At 32.0% G+C, this 13,656-nt stretch overlaps 2 protein-coding genes across 4 annotated transcripts in view; one reads left to right on the top strand and one right to left on the bottom strand.

Moving 5' to 3' along the window:
* Nucleotides 1–3,338: 3,338 nt before the first annotated feature.
* Nucleotides 3,339–4,539, bottom strand: LOC126735531 (ubiquinone biosynthesis O-methyltransferase, mitochondrial). Its single transcript, XM_050439569.1, has 5 exons — nt 4,315–4,539; nt 4,042–4,262; nt 3,790–3,987; nt 3,519–3,731; nt 3,339–3,466 (listed from the first exon to the last, which is right to left on the bottom strand). The coding sequence occupies exons 1-5, from the start codon at nt 4,380–4,382 to the stop codon at nt 3,348–3,350; spliced, it is 819 nt and encodes a 272-aa protein (XP_050295526.1). The 5' UTR covers nt 4,383–4,539; the 3' UTR covers nt 3,339–3,347.
* Nucleotides 4,540–5,000: 461 nt separating this feature from the next.
* Nucleotides 5,001–13,656, top strand: part of LOC126735767 (ubiquitin carboxyl-terminal hydrolase CYLD) — a 35,971-nt gene continuing 27,315 nt past the window's right edge. The window contains exons 1-5 of one of the 3 annotated variants that reach the window (XM_050439863.1): nt 5,001–5,686; nt 7,341–7,554; nt 7,614–7,840; nt 7,894–8,057; nt 8,119–8,291. In XM_050439863.1, the coding sequence (XP_050295820.1) occupies nt 5,258–5,686; nt 7,341–7,554; nt 7,614–7,840; nt 7,894–8,057; nt 8,119–8,291 (1,207 nt within the window). In that variant the 5' untranslated portion in view covers nt 5,001–5,257. Of the gene's footprint in view, nt 5,687–6,152; nt 6,186–7,166; nt 7,188–7,340; nt 7,555–7,613; nt 7,841–7,893; nt 8,058–8,118; nt 8,292–13,656 lie in introns of those variants that run through there. The other 2 variants (XM_050439864.1, XM_050439865.1) reach the window with 2 other exon arrangements.

Below are 13,656 nucleotides of genomic sequence, written 5' to 3' on the forward strand. Positions count from 1 at the left end.
AGTTTAATTTTTGCACAAATATTTTATAAAGTAATTCATATTATCTTTTGTTTCAATTATCATTAGGGTTAAAAAATCAGGGGCCAAACCCTGTAATAAACACTTTAAATTAAGTTTGACATTCTCATTTTACCAGATTTATTTATTTAATATATGGGATATTAGAATACAAAATTTTAATCCTAGTACACGTTCAACTATATAAAAGTATTAAGTAATTATACTATTATGTGAAGGTAAGAGTATAAAAATATTTTAAATAATAATAATAATATAAATTATACACAAACAAAACTGAATAAATTACTTACTATTCTATATCTAGCAGACTAGCTTTCTTTTTGAAAACTTGCAATGAAAGGAAGTATTGTATTTATATTTAGAAATATTAATGATATTATTAATGGCTTGTTAGAGACAATTGTGTATGATGATTTTCGGTTTTAAATATGCCAGGTTTCCTGAGGGTACGAGAGAAAATTTGAAGATTAATATTGCATTTTAAGAAGAGACGGACAATTCACAGCACCAGTCAAGATTTTAAAAGTAAAACATTTTGTTGTAAGTTCACACGAATACCAAATCTCTTGTCTAAATATTTCAGAAATCTGTCTTGAACAGATTCCAACCTCAATATGTAGACATTGTAAAAGGGCAACCAAACTACTTAGGCATATTCTAAGTGGGTCTTATAATAAAATAATATAGTAAAATTACCGTTTTTTTGGTAAAAAATACCCCAAGATCTCTCACAGTTCCCATCAACTGCAATTAGATGCCGTCTAAACAATAGCTAGATTTAACACGCTCAATACCTACCTTAAAAGCTTATAAAGTTACATTTGTTAAAATTTAGAGATAAATGGTTAATGATAAGATAAATGGTGTGCCCACCCTACAAAGGATCAATATTTGACTGTAAAGATAAAACATCTTCCTCTGATTTTATTATTTTGAAAGGTCATCTGCAAATACTAGGCTACTATAATTGAGTAAAATTTTGCTTACATAAATAATAAAAGGATTAATAAACTAGGTGGCACATGACCACTCTAAGGTACTGCATTTTACTCTTGGGAAATGATAGCATGTTATACAGAATGTTTTTATTGTTCAAAAAAGGCTGATAAGTGATTCAAAAGTGTGGTCTGTAGGATTCTCTCTAGTCTGCATTCACCATAAATCGAATCGCATTTTTGTGATAATATAATTTTCAAAACGTAACTCTCCATTAAGAACTAATCCAAGGAACTTAGTCCTTGATATGTCACGAAGATAAATATAATCTAAAAGTAAACCTGTAACATCACACTTAAAACTAATAACATGGATTTTGCTTAGGTTCACACAAAGGCGGTTAGGATCAAATCATTCCTTAATGACCTTATACATCCCCCATTATAAAGTTTTAGTTCTACAGTATTTTTGTCTTTCCACAATATTAACGTATCATCTGCAAACAGAGCTATAGCTATAGCTATATTTAGTTGAACAAGGTCCTTAATAACAAAAGGAATAAAATATGACCCAAAACGGACCTCTGCAGGGGAACACCACAGTTTATTTTCAATGTAGAGGGTTCCACAGACACAGTCTCGGAAGCTATACTTCTTAAGCTTTGACAGCAGTATCCCAGGATCCACACAATCAAAGGCTTTGGATAGATCACAGAACACCTACGCCAAAGCATTTTCTTTATTCCCAGCAAAGTAATTCTCTCGAGAAACTTATATTGAGGGGTTCTATTCTTAAACCCGCATGTCCTCTATACAAACGAACTAAAACGTGTCAAAACTCGCCTATAATAAAAGCATAGGAAAAATGAAGTATCACTTCAGAGCTTGCCTCAATCCATCCAAAATTCGTCTGGTGAATGCTAAATGTTTGGTTCTATTAGAAATTATTAAAGCATATGTTTTAACAAAATATTAGTATAAGTAGTGAGAGAATGGATGAAGAGAGTGAAATCAATGAGTTTTGTGAAAAAAAGAAATGTTTAAAAAACCTCTATTTTTTCTGAATACGTCTTGTAATGTTTATTAATAAAAAGTATGATTAATTAAATGCTGTATTCTTTCATACTATAACATGTAAATATCCTTTCAGCCATGCCAAAACTTGTTTCGGATTTAAGTAGACGCTAAAACTACCGTAATGGTTACCAGTAATTATATACATGTAACAATTGCATGTATTCATATTGATAGCTCCTATAAAACGTTTTTTGCCAAATGCAAAATTTTACTTCTCAAAGTGAACAAGGCATGTTTTGGAATGGAACCCCTCATATAGCAACATGAGTACCCTTGGCTGATTGTAATCCAAATTAAACTACGGTTATTATGTTAACTGATTAAAGATAATTCCAAATTCTTCTTTTAGTGAGTTTCTCAATGACTTTGGACAGAGTTGAAGATAATTGTTTACAAAATACCATGATCTAATTGTCTGTCATTTGTAAGTTTCAACTACGAATTGGAACTTCCTCTCTCTAATTAATTCACCTAAATTACCTTTCAAATAAACTAATCACAGAGGTTGTCATTGACCATCTTATTTTTTTTTATGTGACATCATTTTCTGTAAACCCTTTATTAAAAAAAAAAATGCAAAAAACATTAAAATGGTCCCCCGCCCAACCAATAAAGAGACCAGACAACATAATATCTTCAAAAGCGCGCGAGACCGGCGCTACGGGCTTTAGACCCACATATCTTTCAGTAAGTAATAAAAAAAAAACACTTATAAAGCCTTAGTTAATCATCAACTGATATTAGGAACCAAAAGAAGACATGAAGTTCATAATGTCCAATGAATACATGCGGCAGTGGTTTAAGGAAAGAGGCAAATATGACAAGGACACTTATAGTAAAGTTCAAATAATTAGGGAGGAGAGCAGAATTAAAAGGCGGTACGTTCAACGCATGATGACCTATAAAAAACCGGATAAAAATCAGTTCATTGAGGAGAAAATACAGGAACGTAGGGCTCCAAAGGGTGACACTAGTAAAAATCAACCTGTTGACTATAGCAGATATAAGTACAAACCTGTTTGTGCTAGAAAAAAAGGTAAGTGCGGCAGGATGAAAAATATTTAGGAAATTAAAACTGCTGTTTTTAGGTGCAGGGAAAAACTATAACCAGACAAATCATTTAACAAGTGCCCATAATAATTCAACAAAAAAAGAGTCAATAAATGTTTCAAATGACTCAGAAAATAGCCAGACAATTGTATATTGCCCTGTGAATATTTGCATTCCTTATTGTACAAAACATTGTGCCCAACAGTCACACTTATAACCTAATTATACATAAGATTTTTTTACAATTAATACAAATTTTTGTTATTAGTTCTTTATTTTTACTGCATGTATACCATAACTAATTGACTTATTTGAACTCCAACTCCAATTATTAGTGATGAAATTATAACACATCCCGTGTACCAGTTTTGTCCTCAAATTATCTGTAAATCAATTATGCAATTATATCATTAAAAGCAGTAATTAAAAGCTTACTATCTTCCAGAATCCTTTGAAGTTTATGAGGTTCAATACATTTATCAATATGGTGGGTGCCTTTTGGGATCATTTCCAGTATATTTTCGGCAAAATAAATAGCGATTAACTCTGACATAAATGTCTTATTTATTGTTGTCACAAAAATTGAACCAGAAGGTTTTAAACAAGTAGAACATGCCGAGAGAAATTTTTCTTTTTCAGTTACATGTTCTGAAAAGAATTTCAAATAATCAAACTGAAGATATCATGGTTTGGAGCAAAAACATACCTATAATTTCAGAGGCAGCCACAGCATCAAATTTTTCAGAATTCAGTTTACCATATTCCTCTATTGAAGTTGCAATATAATTTATATTTAACTGGCTTTCTGCAGCATGCTGTTTAGCAACATCTATAATTTTCGGTGAGGCATCTATACCTGTAACAGTAGCCCCCAATCTGGCTAAAGCCTCTGTCATTATTCCACCTAAATCATTTGTTTGGAAACAATATGTACCATTTTAGAAATACTTTTTGCTACCTCCACATCCGACATCTAATATAGATAGACCCTTAAGGGGGGTGGCGGAATCTGCATTTATCAGTGGGACAGCTCCTTCGTTAATTAATCCGTCTCTAATCATAGGGATTCTTAGTTTGTTCATGGTGTGTAGTGGTCGGACACCACCTGACTCACTCCACCACTCTGTGCTCATTTGGTCAAATTGCTTCACCTCCTGATGGTCTATGGTACCTAGTTGTCTAAGATATTAAATAAATATAATATGTTTTTATACTTAGGGTCTGACTGTACCTGATTAGGTTTTGGGATAATTTAGGAAATCTTGGGGAGGTTCTGAGACATGTGACAAGTAAAGCCATATCAGCTTTTTAAAATTGTGGATATTCCTTAAGATATTTAGATGTGATTTAAATCTAAAAAAACTTGTTAAGTATTTATAAATTTGAATATTTTCTTTTTATGTATGAAAAATTCAAGACAACATTGATTTGACAGTGACAGTACTGACACTCTGACAGTATGTACGAACAGCTGATTCCTTCTGTAATTTCCCATTGTCACTAAACGGGCCAGTGTTGTCGATTCTAATAAAATGTCTACAAGTTTGTTTTGTGGCAAAAAAATATTTTTTCTAGTAATTATAAAATTAAATTAGGTTTGAAAATGAGGTAAATGACGTGATTTAGTAAGAAGTTTTTTAAATTCTTTAGTGCAAAATATGGTTCATCCAAAAATGTTTTGGGTTTTTTGGTCAAAAAACCGTACCCTTTCTACTAAGCAAAAATTTTTTTGCAAAATCGTTGGGTCTTAAATTCCTCAAGCACCATTATTTTGTTTCGTACTATATCGCTCCATAAATTTATTACTATAAATGGATAATTTATTTGGCAACATTGGACCATATCAATTTTTGTTAATGTGTTTTTTCCCATTGTCCCTAGGAAACGTCAAAATGTCAAGAGGTGTGTTAATGTTTTGTGTTTACGTATGTCATTCAGCAAGTTTCTAAACAAGAATTTCTATGTTTTCACTTTTTAAAACGTTGTTCTTAATACCTCGCGTACTGTTACTGACGTGCGAATTAAACCAATTAAATCCGAACTCCAGATAAGATAACACGGATCAGTGACAAATTACCGAAACCCCCCCAAAAAAAAAAAAAAACAATAACTGGCCAGACTTTAATGTTTACCAAATATGTTTTCATTGTAAGGTGAACTTGCCCATTTAAAAAATGAGCTCGCGAGATCGCAGGTATGGTATTTTCGTACGGAACGAGCTCCTCAAGGGTACAGGGAGGGCCCAGATTGAGAGAACAGCATTACTGGGTCAGATCTGCATCATTGAAGGAGTCTTGAAAAACAAGGCTGTGCCAGTCCGATTGCTGAAAGATGGAGAAACCTGGGAACCCATGACGTTCATATCTTTAACGGAAGACTCTGTTATAGCTATTCCTGAAAAGCTTTGGCAGTATATTGCCTCTATTACTTCTCCAAGAGAAAGGGTGAAGTTTGCCAAGAATAAGAAGCTCTGCCAGTCTCTCGCCAGCATCAGTAAAGACGAAGTTGTGGGATATAGTGATTCACATGATGTGAAATTGGGCAGGATTAGGTATATGGGACTTATTAAAGGCATTGGGCATGGGTTTGGCTTAGAACTTCATGTAAGTTAAATTTGAATTATTATTGTCAATGGGTGTTGTGGATCCAGCTTACTTATTTTATTTATTTTATTATTATACCATTATCACACCAGAACACTAATTAAATGTAGGAGTGCTTACTGTATATAAAACAAAATACTATACAATAGAAATATCATAAAATACACCCTAAGACACTTTTTTAATGAAAGAGCTTTTTGTTATTAAGAATAAAATAGAAAAAAGTGTGCTTTGTGGAATACGTGTTTTATTCAAACTTGTTTAATTAAACTCTAGGAACATACTTAAATATGATATTATAAAGGGACATACTCCAAATGGGGCCTAACCAATGAATTATAGAGACATATAATAGGTTTCAAGTGATGAAGCTGCTGCATAACTCTGATTATACTTTAGGTTTGACTGAAGTTGTACCCCAAGATTTATTTAAACATTCTTTCTAATAAGAATTTGATTATTGATAGAATAATCATATACAATGCAATTGATTTTACAGGTAAAAGTCATTATTAGATACCTATTCATATTTAAGACAAATGTTGAGGATACACTGATTTCTATTAGTTGGATAGATAGATACATAATATATCTCTCATACATAATAAAATAGAAAGAGCTCAGTTTAGTGATATTGATGTGATTTTTAAATCCAAAATATTCAACTGAAGGTTAAGGCAACTTTCAAGGTTTCAGATATCTTTGATTCTATCAGATCTAGAAGAAAAATTTCACAACAAAACATTTTAAAAACATGTTTTTGATATGAGGTGTATTATGTAACTTTAAGTTTTTTCCTACAATTTTTCATTTTTGAGCAGGTTTTATTTAACTTATATATACTAGAGTAGATAATATTATTTACTTAAGAAGATACTACAGCTTATATCTACCACAAATAATTCCTTAACTGCATGATAATTTACCACATTTTTAACTATAATTGATAAAAAAGTGAAAAATGAGTATTTATTAAAGGCTTTATAAATCATCATGTAATCCCCACAAATGATGGTTGATAACAGAGTGACTCATTTTTATAAGTCAAAAAAAACTGGCAATAAATTCAAAGAGTTGGTATCAATAAAATCATTAATTTTTTAGCATTATAAGTAATTATTAAAAAAAAATTAAAACCTGTATATACTGACAATGATTATTCATACTAAAAACAAACAAACATTAAAATTGGGTTATTAATATTCATAAGCGATCAGGCAGATACCAATCAGCTACAAATTTGATCAGGTGTGTGTGTATATGGGGGGCAGAACATGAATTATTCAAATTCCAATCAGAATATTAGACTAGCAATCTAATTTATAGGTATGTTGATAGGCCACAATGCAGTTAAAAGTCTATTAATCATATTTTAATTACAGAGTGTAAAATATTATATGTGTTTTGCTCCAACAAAAATTAAGGCATGAAGTGAATAATCTTTATTAAATTTTATTTTCAAGATCCAGTTCATCATCACCATTGTAAATATTTCATGCAAGTATGTTGACCTTCTTTAAATATTTGTGTGGGCTTGTTATGACATCACACCATTTAACAATTCTGTATGAATTTTAGCCTTGGTTGAATTAAAGTGTAATATTTTTCAGTTTAAATTAATTGATCCACTTTATATTTACCTGGTGTTACACAGGAAAAGCGTCCTGGAAGCAAATGTGACGGTTCCTGTGGCAACATTCAATATTTCCAGTGCCTTCCGGGCCGAGGTCTGTTCACCACAATAGAAAAGATCATTCCAGCAAGTGTTGGCAATGAAAAAGAAAAGTCACCACCAAGAGAACCACTATCGGATCTCGATATCTACATTCATCAGAAAATTATGCCCAATATGTTTAATGGGTCCTTAGGTAGGAGTTGCTAGAGATTTATGTATGTACTTATGGCATTATCTAATCAATGTTTTAAGATGACAAGCCGCCTAGGGAGGAAATAGTCACCAAATATGGAGAATATTCGAAAAAAATATCAGCGCCAGCCAAAAGTACATCTTTGACCCATAACATGAGGAATTCATTGTCCCTGCAAAACATTTTGGATGTTGACACTATGAGTATTAATACTAATAATGATTTTGATCAGAACACCATCATCCAGCCTGATAGAAGTCACTTGATGAATGCTGAAAAGATTAAGGTGGATTATCACATATTTTATAAAAATTGTCGTTATTTAAAAATGATTTTCAGAATAAATCTGAGATGGACTTGCATGACCTCATTGGCGGTATTCCCTGGACAAACGCAGAACCTGCCAACCAAGAAAGCTACACTAACTTACGCAAAAACTTAGATAAAAACGATAATATTAAGGAGAAATACAGCCCATTATTAAATAGGAATAGTACCTTAAGGCAAGACCCCTCCCATCCTAAATTCCTAATTTTATATTGTTTAATGGAATTTATTTTATAGCTCCAACGGTACCCTATTGAGAAGCCCGAGAAACAAAAGCGCGAACCCAATATCGCACCTAATGGAAGGCACCGGAACTACGAAGAAAAGTAAATTCTACAATTTAGACGCTCCAGTCGAAAATAATTTTGAAAAAGGGGTGAACATCAAGAAAATACAAAACGGTTTAAAAAGTGAGTATTTTATAGTTGGTAAATCGGTTCAGTCGAGCCTGACGTACGAATCAACACGGAAATTGTGTCATTTTATGTCGATACGTTTTTGTAAAATTCCAGGCCGGATTTCAGTGGCGTGTGTTGTTAGTTTTAGGGTTTTCTAGCTTGTTTAGTTAGTTTGGTATCTGAGGCAGATAATTTTTTGACACGTTTATAATACATACAGAGTCTTGGAGAGAAATTAGAGAGCACACATGAATATGTTAGTTAATGAATTCCCACTCATTTTCTATTTTATTTGTAAGATTCAATAGTGTCCCATTTTTTTTAGAATTCAGGCAGTTGAGTTTAAGTATTTTCTTCTTACAGTTTTCAGAATGTTTGTTATTTTTCTCTCAAGGACTATAATAGCAAGGACATTTGTTTTTATTTGAAAACTTTCCTACTGTCTCTGTGCGATCTCTACTGACCTGTGCTCCTTAAGTCTTTGTTTTTCTTATCCAGACTATGTGAATTTTTATAGTTTGAATGTTTCATTCCATAAGTTTTTAATTTTCTCCATACACTTGAATTCAAGTTTTTTTATAGTTGAATTTCACTTTAACATATTTTCACTTCTAAAATGATTTCTTTTCTGGGATAAATTTTATTTCCTTTTTCCCTCTTAAGAAATTCAGGCTTTAAATACAGGGTGAGTTTTTCAAAGCGCTGAGTAGTATTATGCATTGATGATATTATTTATCGATGACGTGCTCCTGGACTATTATTTGGTTAAGCATTCTTCACATTTTAAAAATATTTTGGACTATACAGAGTGCTCCGAAAAAGCAGGGCACTACAAAAGTTAATTTTTTTAAATGGAACACCCTGTATTGCAAAACATTTTTGAATTCTTTGCGTAATTACCAATCTTTTTTGATAATGGTTTAATATGCCAAAAACTAATAGTTTAGGAGATAAATCAAATTTTGTTAAAAATTTAGAATTTGCACGCATCTCTTTAATATTAAAATTTAGCACCTAAATTTTAAATACAGACTTAATTTTTATCATCAGAAGTAAAATAAAGTTACTTTGATATGCGTGCTATGTAAAATTATTCATTTTGTTATACAGGGTGTTTTTTTTGAAAGGCCAAACTTGCCCAACTTTAAATATAAAAATCTCTCTTATTTTAAATGAAACACCCTGTATATTTTCATGTCATCTAATAGCTTACTTAAGAGCCTATAAATTTTATTAATAATATTCTATCCCTATCTCTAATAGTTTTTGAAATATACTTATATTTCTTCATTTCGTGTTATTTTTTTCTTATAAAATGAAACAAATTTATGGACGTTTCTTTTTATTAAATTCACTTATTTTTATATAATAAAAGTTAATTTCTGTTCAACAAATGTTCAAAGATATGTCCTCCTTGTTCGATACAAATATTAATTCTTTTAATTATATTTTGTCGAACATGGTATAACATTCCTGGTGTTACGGTTTGACAGGCATCCCTAATTCTAATAATCATATCCTCCCTTGTAGTTGGTTTTGTTGCATAGACTTTATCTTTGAGATAACCCCACAGAAAGAAGTCTAGCGGCGTAAGATCGCAAGACCTTGGAATTGAATTTGAATTTGAATGCAACAAATCCTCCGCGACCAATCCATCTTTGAGGATATTCTTGATCCAAATATTCCCTTACTGCACGATGAAAATGGGAAGGCGCACCATCTTGTTGAAACCACATACTTTGCCGTTCCTGGAGATTGACTTCTTCTAATAATTCAGGCAATTGCTGCTGTAAAAATACTCGATATGAATGCCCATTCAAAGGTTCATTAAAAAAATATGGTCCAATTATACGGTTATTATGGATGCCGCACCATACATTAAGGGACCAATGATTCTGGTGCTGAACCTCACATACCCAATGAGGGTTCTCTGTTGCATAATAGTGCATATTATGCCTATTGACAGCACCATTGTTTTTAAATGTCGCCTCGTCGGAATACATAATATAGTTAACAAAATTTGGATTAATTTCAATTTTGCGAAGTAACCATTCACAAAAAGTTACGCGTAGCTGAAAATCTTGATTGTGAAGTTCTTGATGCAACTTAATGTGATATGGGTGGTATTTATATTTCCGTGTTGTCCGGTTTACCGTTTACCGAAACATCAGAAAGTAACAATAGTAGTAACAAACAAACAATATCAAAACTTTTAGGTCGTTTACTTATTTTGGACCAATTTCGTCACAATTATCCCGCTTTTTTCTCCCTTTGGCATAACCCCAGCTTTTAAAACCAATAATACCTTAAATAGACATCTAATTAAAACTAAAGATAAACTACCCCCGCTATCTTCTCCAGGAGTTTATGAGATTAGGTGTAAAGAGTGCCCTGCAGTGTACGTCGGCCAGTCTGGTAGGAAGATTTCTACTAGGATTAGTGAACACAAGGCCCAATACAATAAATTTAAAAATACCGAAATCACAGTGACCAGATCAGCTTTTGCTAATCACCTTCTCGACTCCAAACATGATTTTCCTGACAGCCAAAATATAAAAATACTGCATCAATGCAACAAAAGTAAAAAACTAGACTTGTTGGAGACAATGGAGATTAGTAAAGCTTTTAAAAGCCCAGATCTGTCCTGTGTTAATGAAAGGTTTGATTTTGATGGCCACCTAGTTTTTAATAACCTCAAGTAGTTCTCCAGATTCCTAAATGATGGTTAGATTTCTGAAATGTATAAAGGATTTGATTGTTTAGTTGAGTTCTTTGTACATAGATAGTGCCACTTTATTGTAATCTTTGTTTACTTAAATATTAGGTGTTTTGTGTATGTTATGGTAATTTTTTGTTGAATTCTCCTTTTTTGGGGTTACATAATTTTAATTATTGTTTAGGTCTGATGATGCTCTAGTCGAGCGAAACATGTAACCTTCGTTATTTTATTAAATGTATTTGTGATGCTGTAGATTTCGTGTTTTTTACCTTTTATAAAAGTGTATGACCAGCATCTTTGGGATAATGGATGAGTTTTTCGAGAGAATCAGAAAGTAAGGCTAACCTACAGCTACCAATGTGGGGATCCTCCTCAATTTGCAAAAGAATTTCAAGTTCTTTACCTTCATTTGCCACCCTATTAGCAACATTACGTTTTGGCAGATCCACGCTACCAGTCGTCATAAATCGGTCCATAACAACGCGAAAACTGCGGGAATCGGGTGTGCGCCGTTAAGGATATCTTTCTCTATATAGCCTTTGAGCTAGCAGACAATTTTTATTTGCTTCATCCAAAACAAAAATCATATCAATAAATTCATTTCTTGAATAATTCATTTTTAATATTGAAAACAAATATCTAAAAAACACCTTAAAACAAATTTAACTATTAATCTCTAATTAACTAATGTAACTGTCTTTTTGTTATTGAGATTTTTTTCATTTGTTTCCACGGCGCCTTGATGGATACATAAAAAATACGAGGTGCTTCAAAACTTTAAGTCGGCATTGTCGGTTTTTACAGGAGAAAAACAGAAAAATCCATGATATCTCAAAAACTGTTAGATATAGAGATAGGACATTATTAATAAAATTTATAGGCTCTTAAGTAAGCTATTAGATGACATGAAAATATACAGGGTGTTTCATTTAAAATAAGAGAGATTTTTATATTTAAAGTTGGGCAAGTTTGGCCTTTCAAAAAAAACACCCTGTATAACAAAATGAATAATTTTACATAGCACGCATATCAAAGTAACTTTATTTTACTTCTGATGATAAAAATTAAGTCTGTATTCAAAATTTAGGTGCTAAATTTTAATATTAAAGAGATGCGTGCAAATTCTAAATTTTTAACAAAATTTGATTTATCTCCTAAACTATTAATTTTTGGCATATTAAACCATTATCAAAAAAGATTGGTAATTACGCAAAGAATTCAAAAATGTTTTGCAATACAGGGTGTTCCATTTAAAAAAATTAACTTTTGTAGTGCCCTGCTTTTTCGGAACACCCTGTATAGTCCAAAATATTTTTAAAATGTGAAGAATGCTTAACCAAATAATAGTCCAGGAGCACGTCATCGATAAATAATATCATCAATGCATAATACTACTCCGCGCTTTGAAAAACTCACCCTGTACAATTTCCATATTTAATTGAATCCTTTATTCAGAAATCCATGTTTTACTTCCTTGAATCAGTTGTAATTGTTTTTAAAATAGTTTTTGTTTACCATTTTCTCTTCTTTGCCTCTTGAATTTTTTAAAATTTTGTACCTTAAATGTCATTTAATCTGTTGATAACTTAATAAAAAATCTTTAATCAACAATTTCACTAACAGTTCAAAATCTTCTTCCTCAAGACTTTACTGACTCCTCAAGACTCCAATTCAGTCAATTTTTAAGAGAGCGCCAATTGAATGATCCATTTTTTTATAATCAAATTTTATTTACGGATGAAGGCACGTTCACAAGGAGAGGTGTTTTTAATTGGCGTAACAATATCTATTCGATGGAAAATCCTTATGCTTTCCAAGAACACCATTTTCAACATGAGTCTTCAATAAATATTTGGTGTGGTATCTTTGGGGATTGTATTGTGGGACCGTTTGAATTGCCAGCTAAGCTTAATCGAGAACGTTCTAATCTTAATTCCTTGAGGAATGATCTACCCATTCTTCTAGAAGATGTGCCCCTAAATTTAAGACGTGACAGTTGGTATATGCGCGATGGTGCACCGGCACATTATTCACTGCAAGTCACAAATTACTTGGACGAAATTTATCCTCATAAATGGATTGGTAGAGGTAGTGAATATCCGTGGCCTGCGCGTAGTCCCGATCTTAATCCCTTAGATTTTTATTTCTGGGGCTACTTGAAATCACTTGTGTATAAAAATAAAATAAATAACCGTCAGGAATTGTGGCAAAAGATTGTGGAAGGAGTCAATATCATCAGGGCCCAAGAAGAATCATTGTTTGGAGTCAGGCAAAATTTAAATAAAAGAATTAGACAATGTGTCCTAGTGGGATAGTGAACGTTTTGAACAATTATTATAATCAACAGCCTTTTCTAATTTTATCGTTGTTAATTAAATTTTAGATTAAGTGTTCATACACAACCCAATAAAAAAATGTGTTTATTTCGAAATCGGTCTACTTTTTGGAGATCAAAAAAGTTATGACCTTCTTAATCACCCAATGTTGTTGTATGTGGCGCCATCTAGTGGCAATGGCAAAACAGATATCATATTCGTGTTCCTCATCCCAAATAATAAGAGTACGCCAAATTTTAGGTTAATCTGTCCAGTGGATACCAAAATATTTCAATAAATGTTTGGTAAAAAATTAGTTTTAACACCCTGTAGAACGAAAACC

Source organism: Anthonomus grandis, chromosome 4 (genome assembly GCF_022605725.1).
Source record: "Anthonomus grandis grandis chromosome 4, icAntGran1.3, whole genome shotgun sequence".
Classification (NCBI taxonomy): Eukaryota; Metazoa; Arthropoda; class Insecta; order Coleoptera; family Curculionidae; genus Anthonomus; species Anthonomus grandis.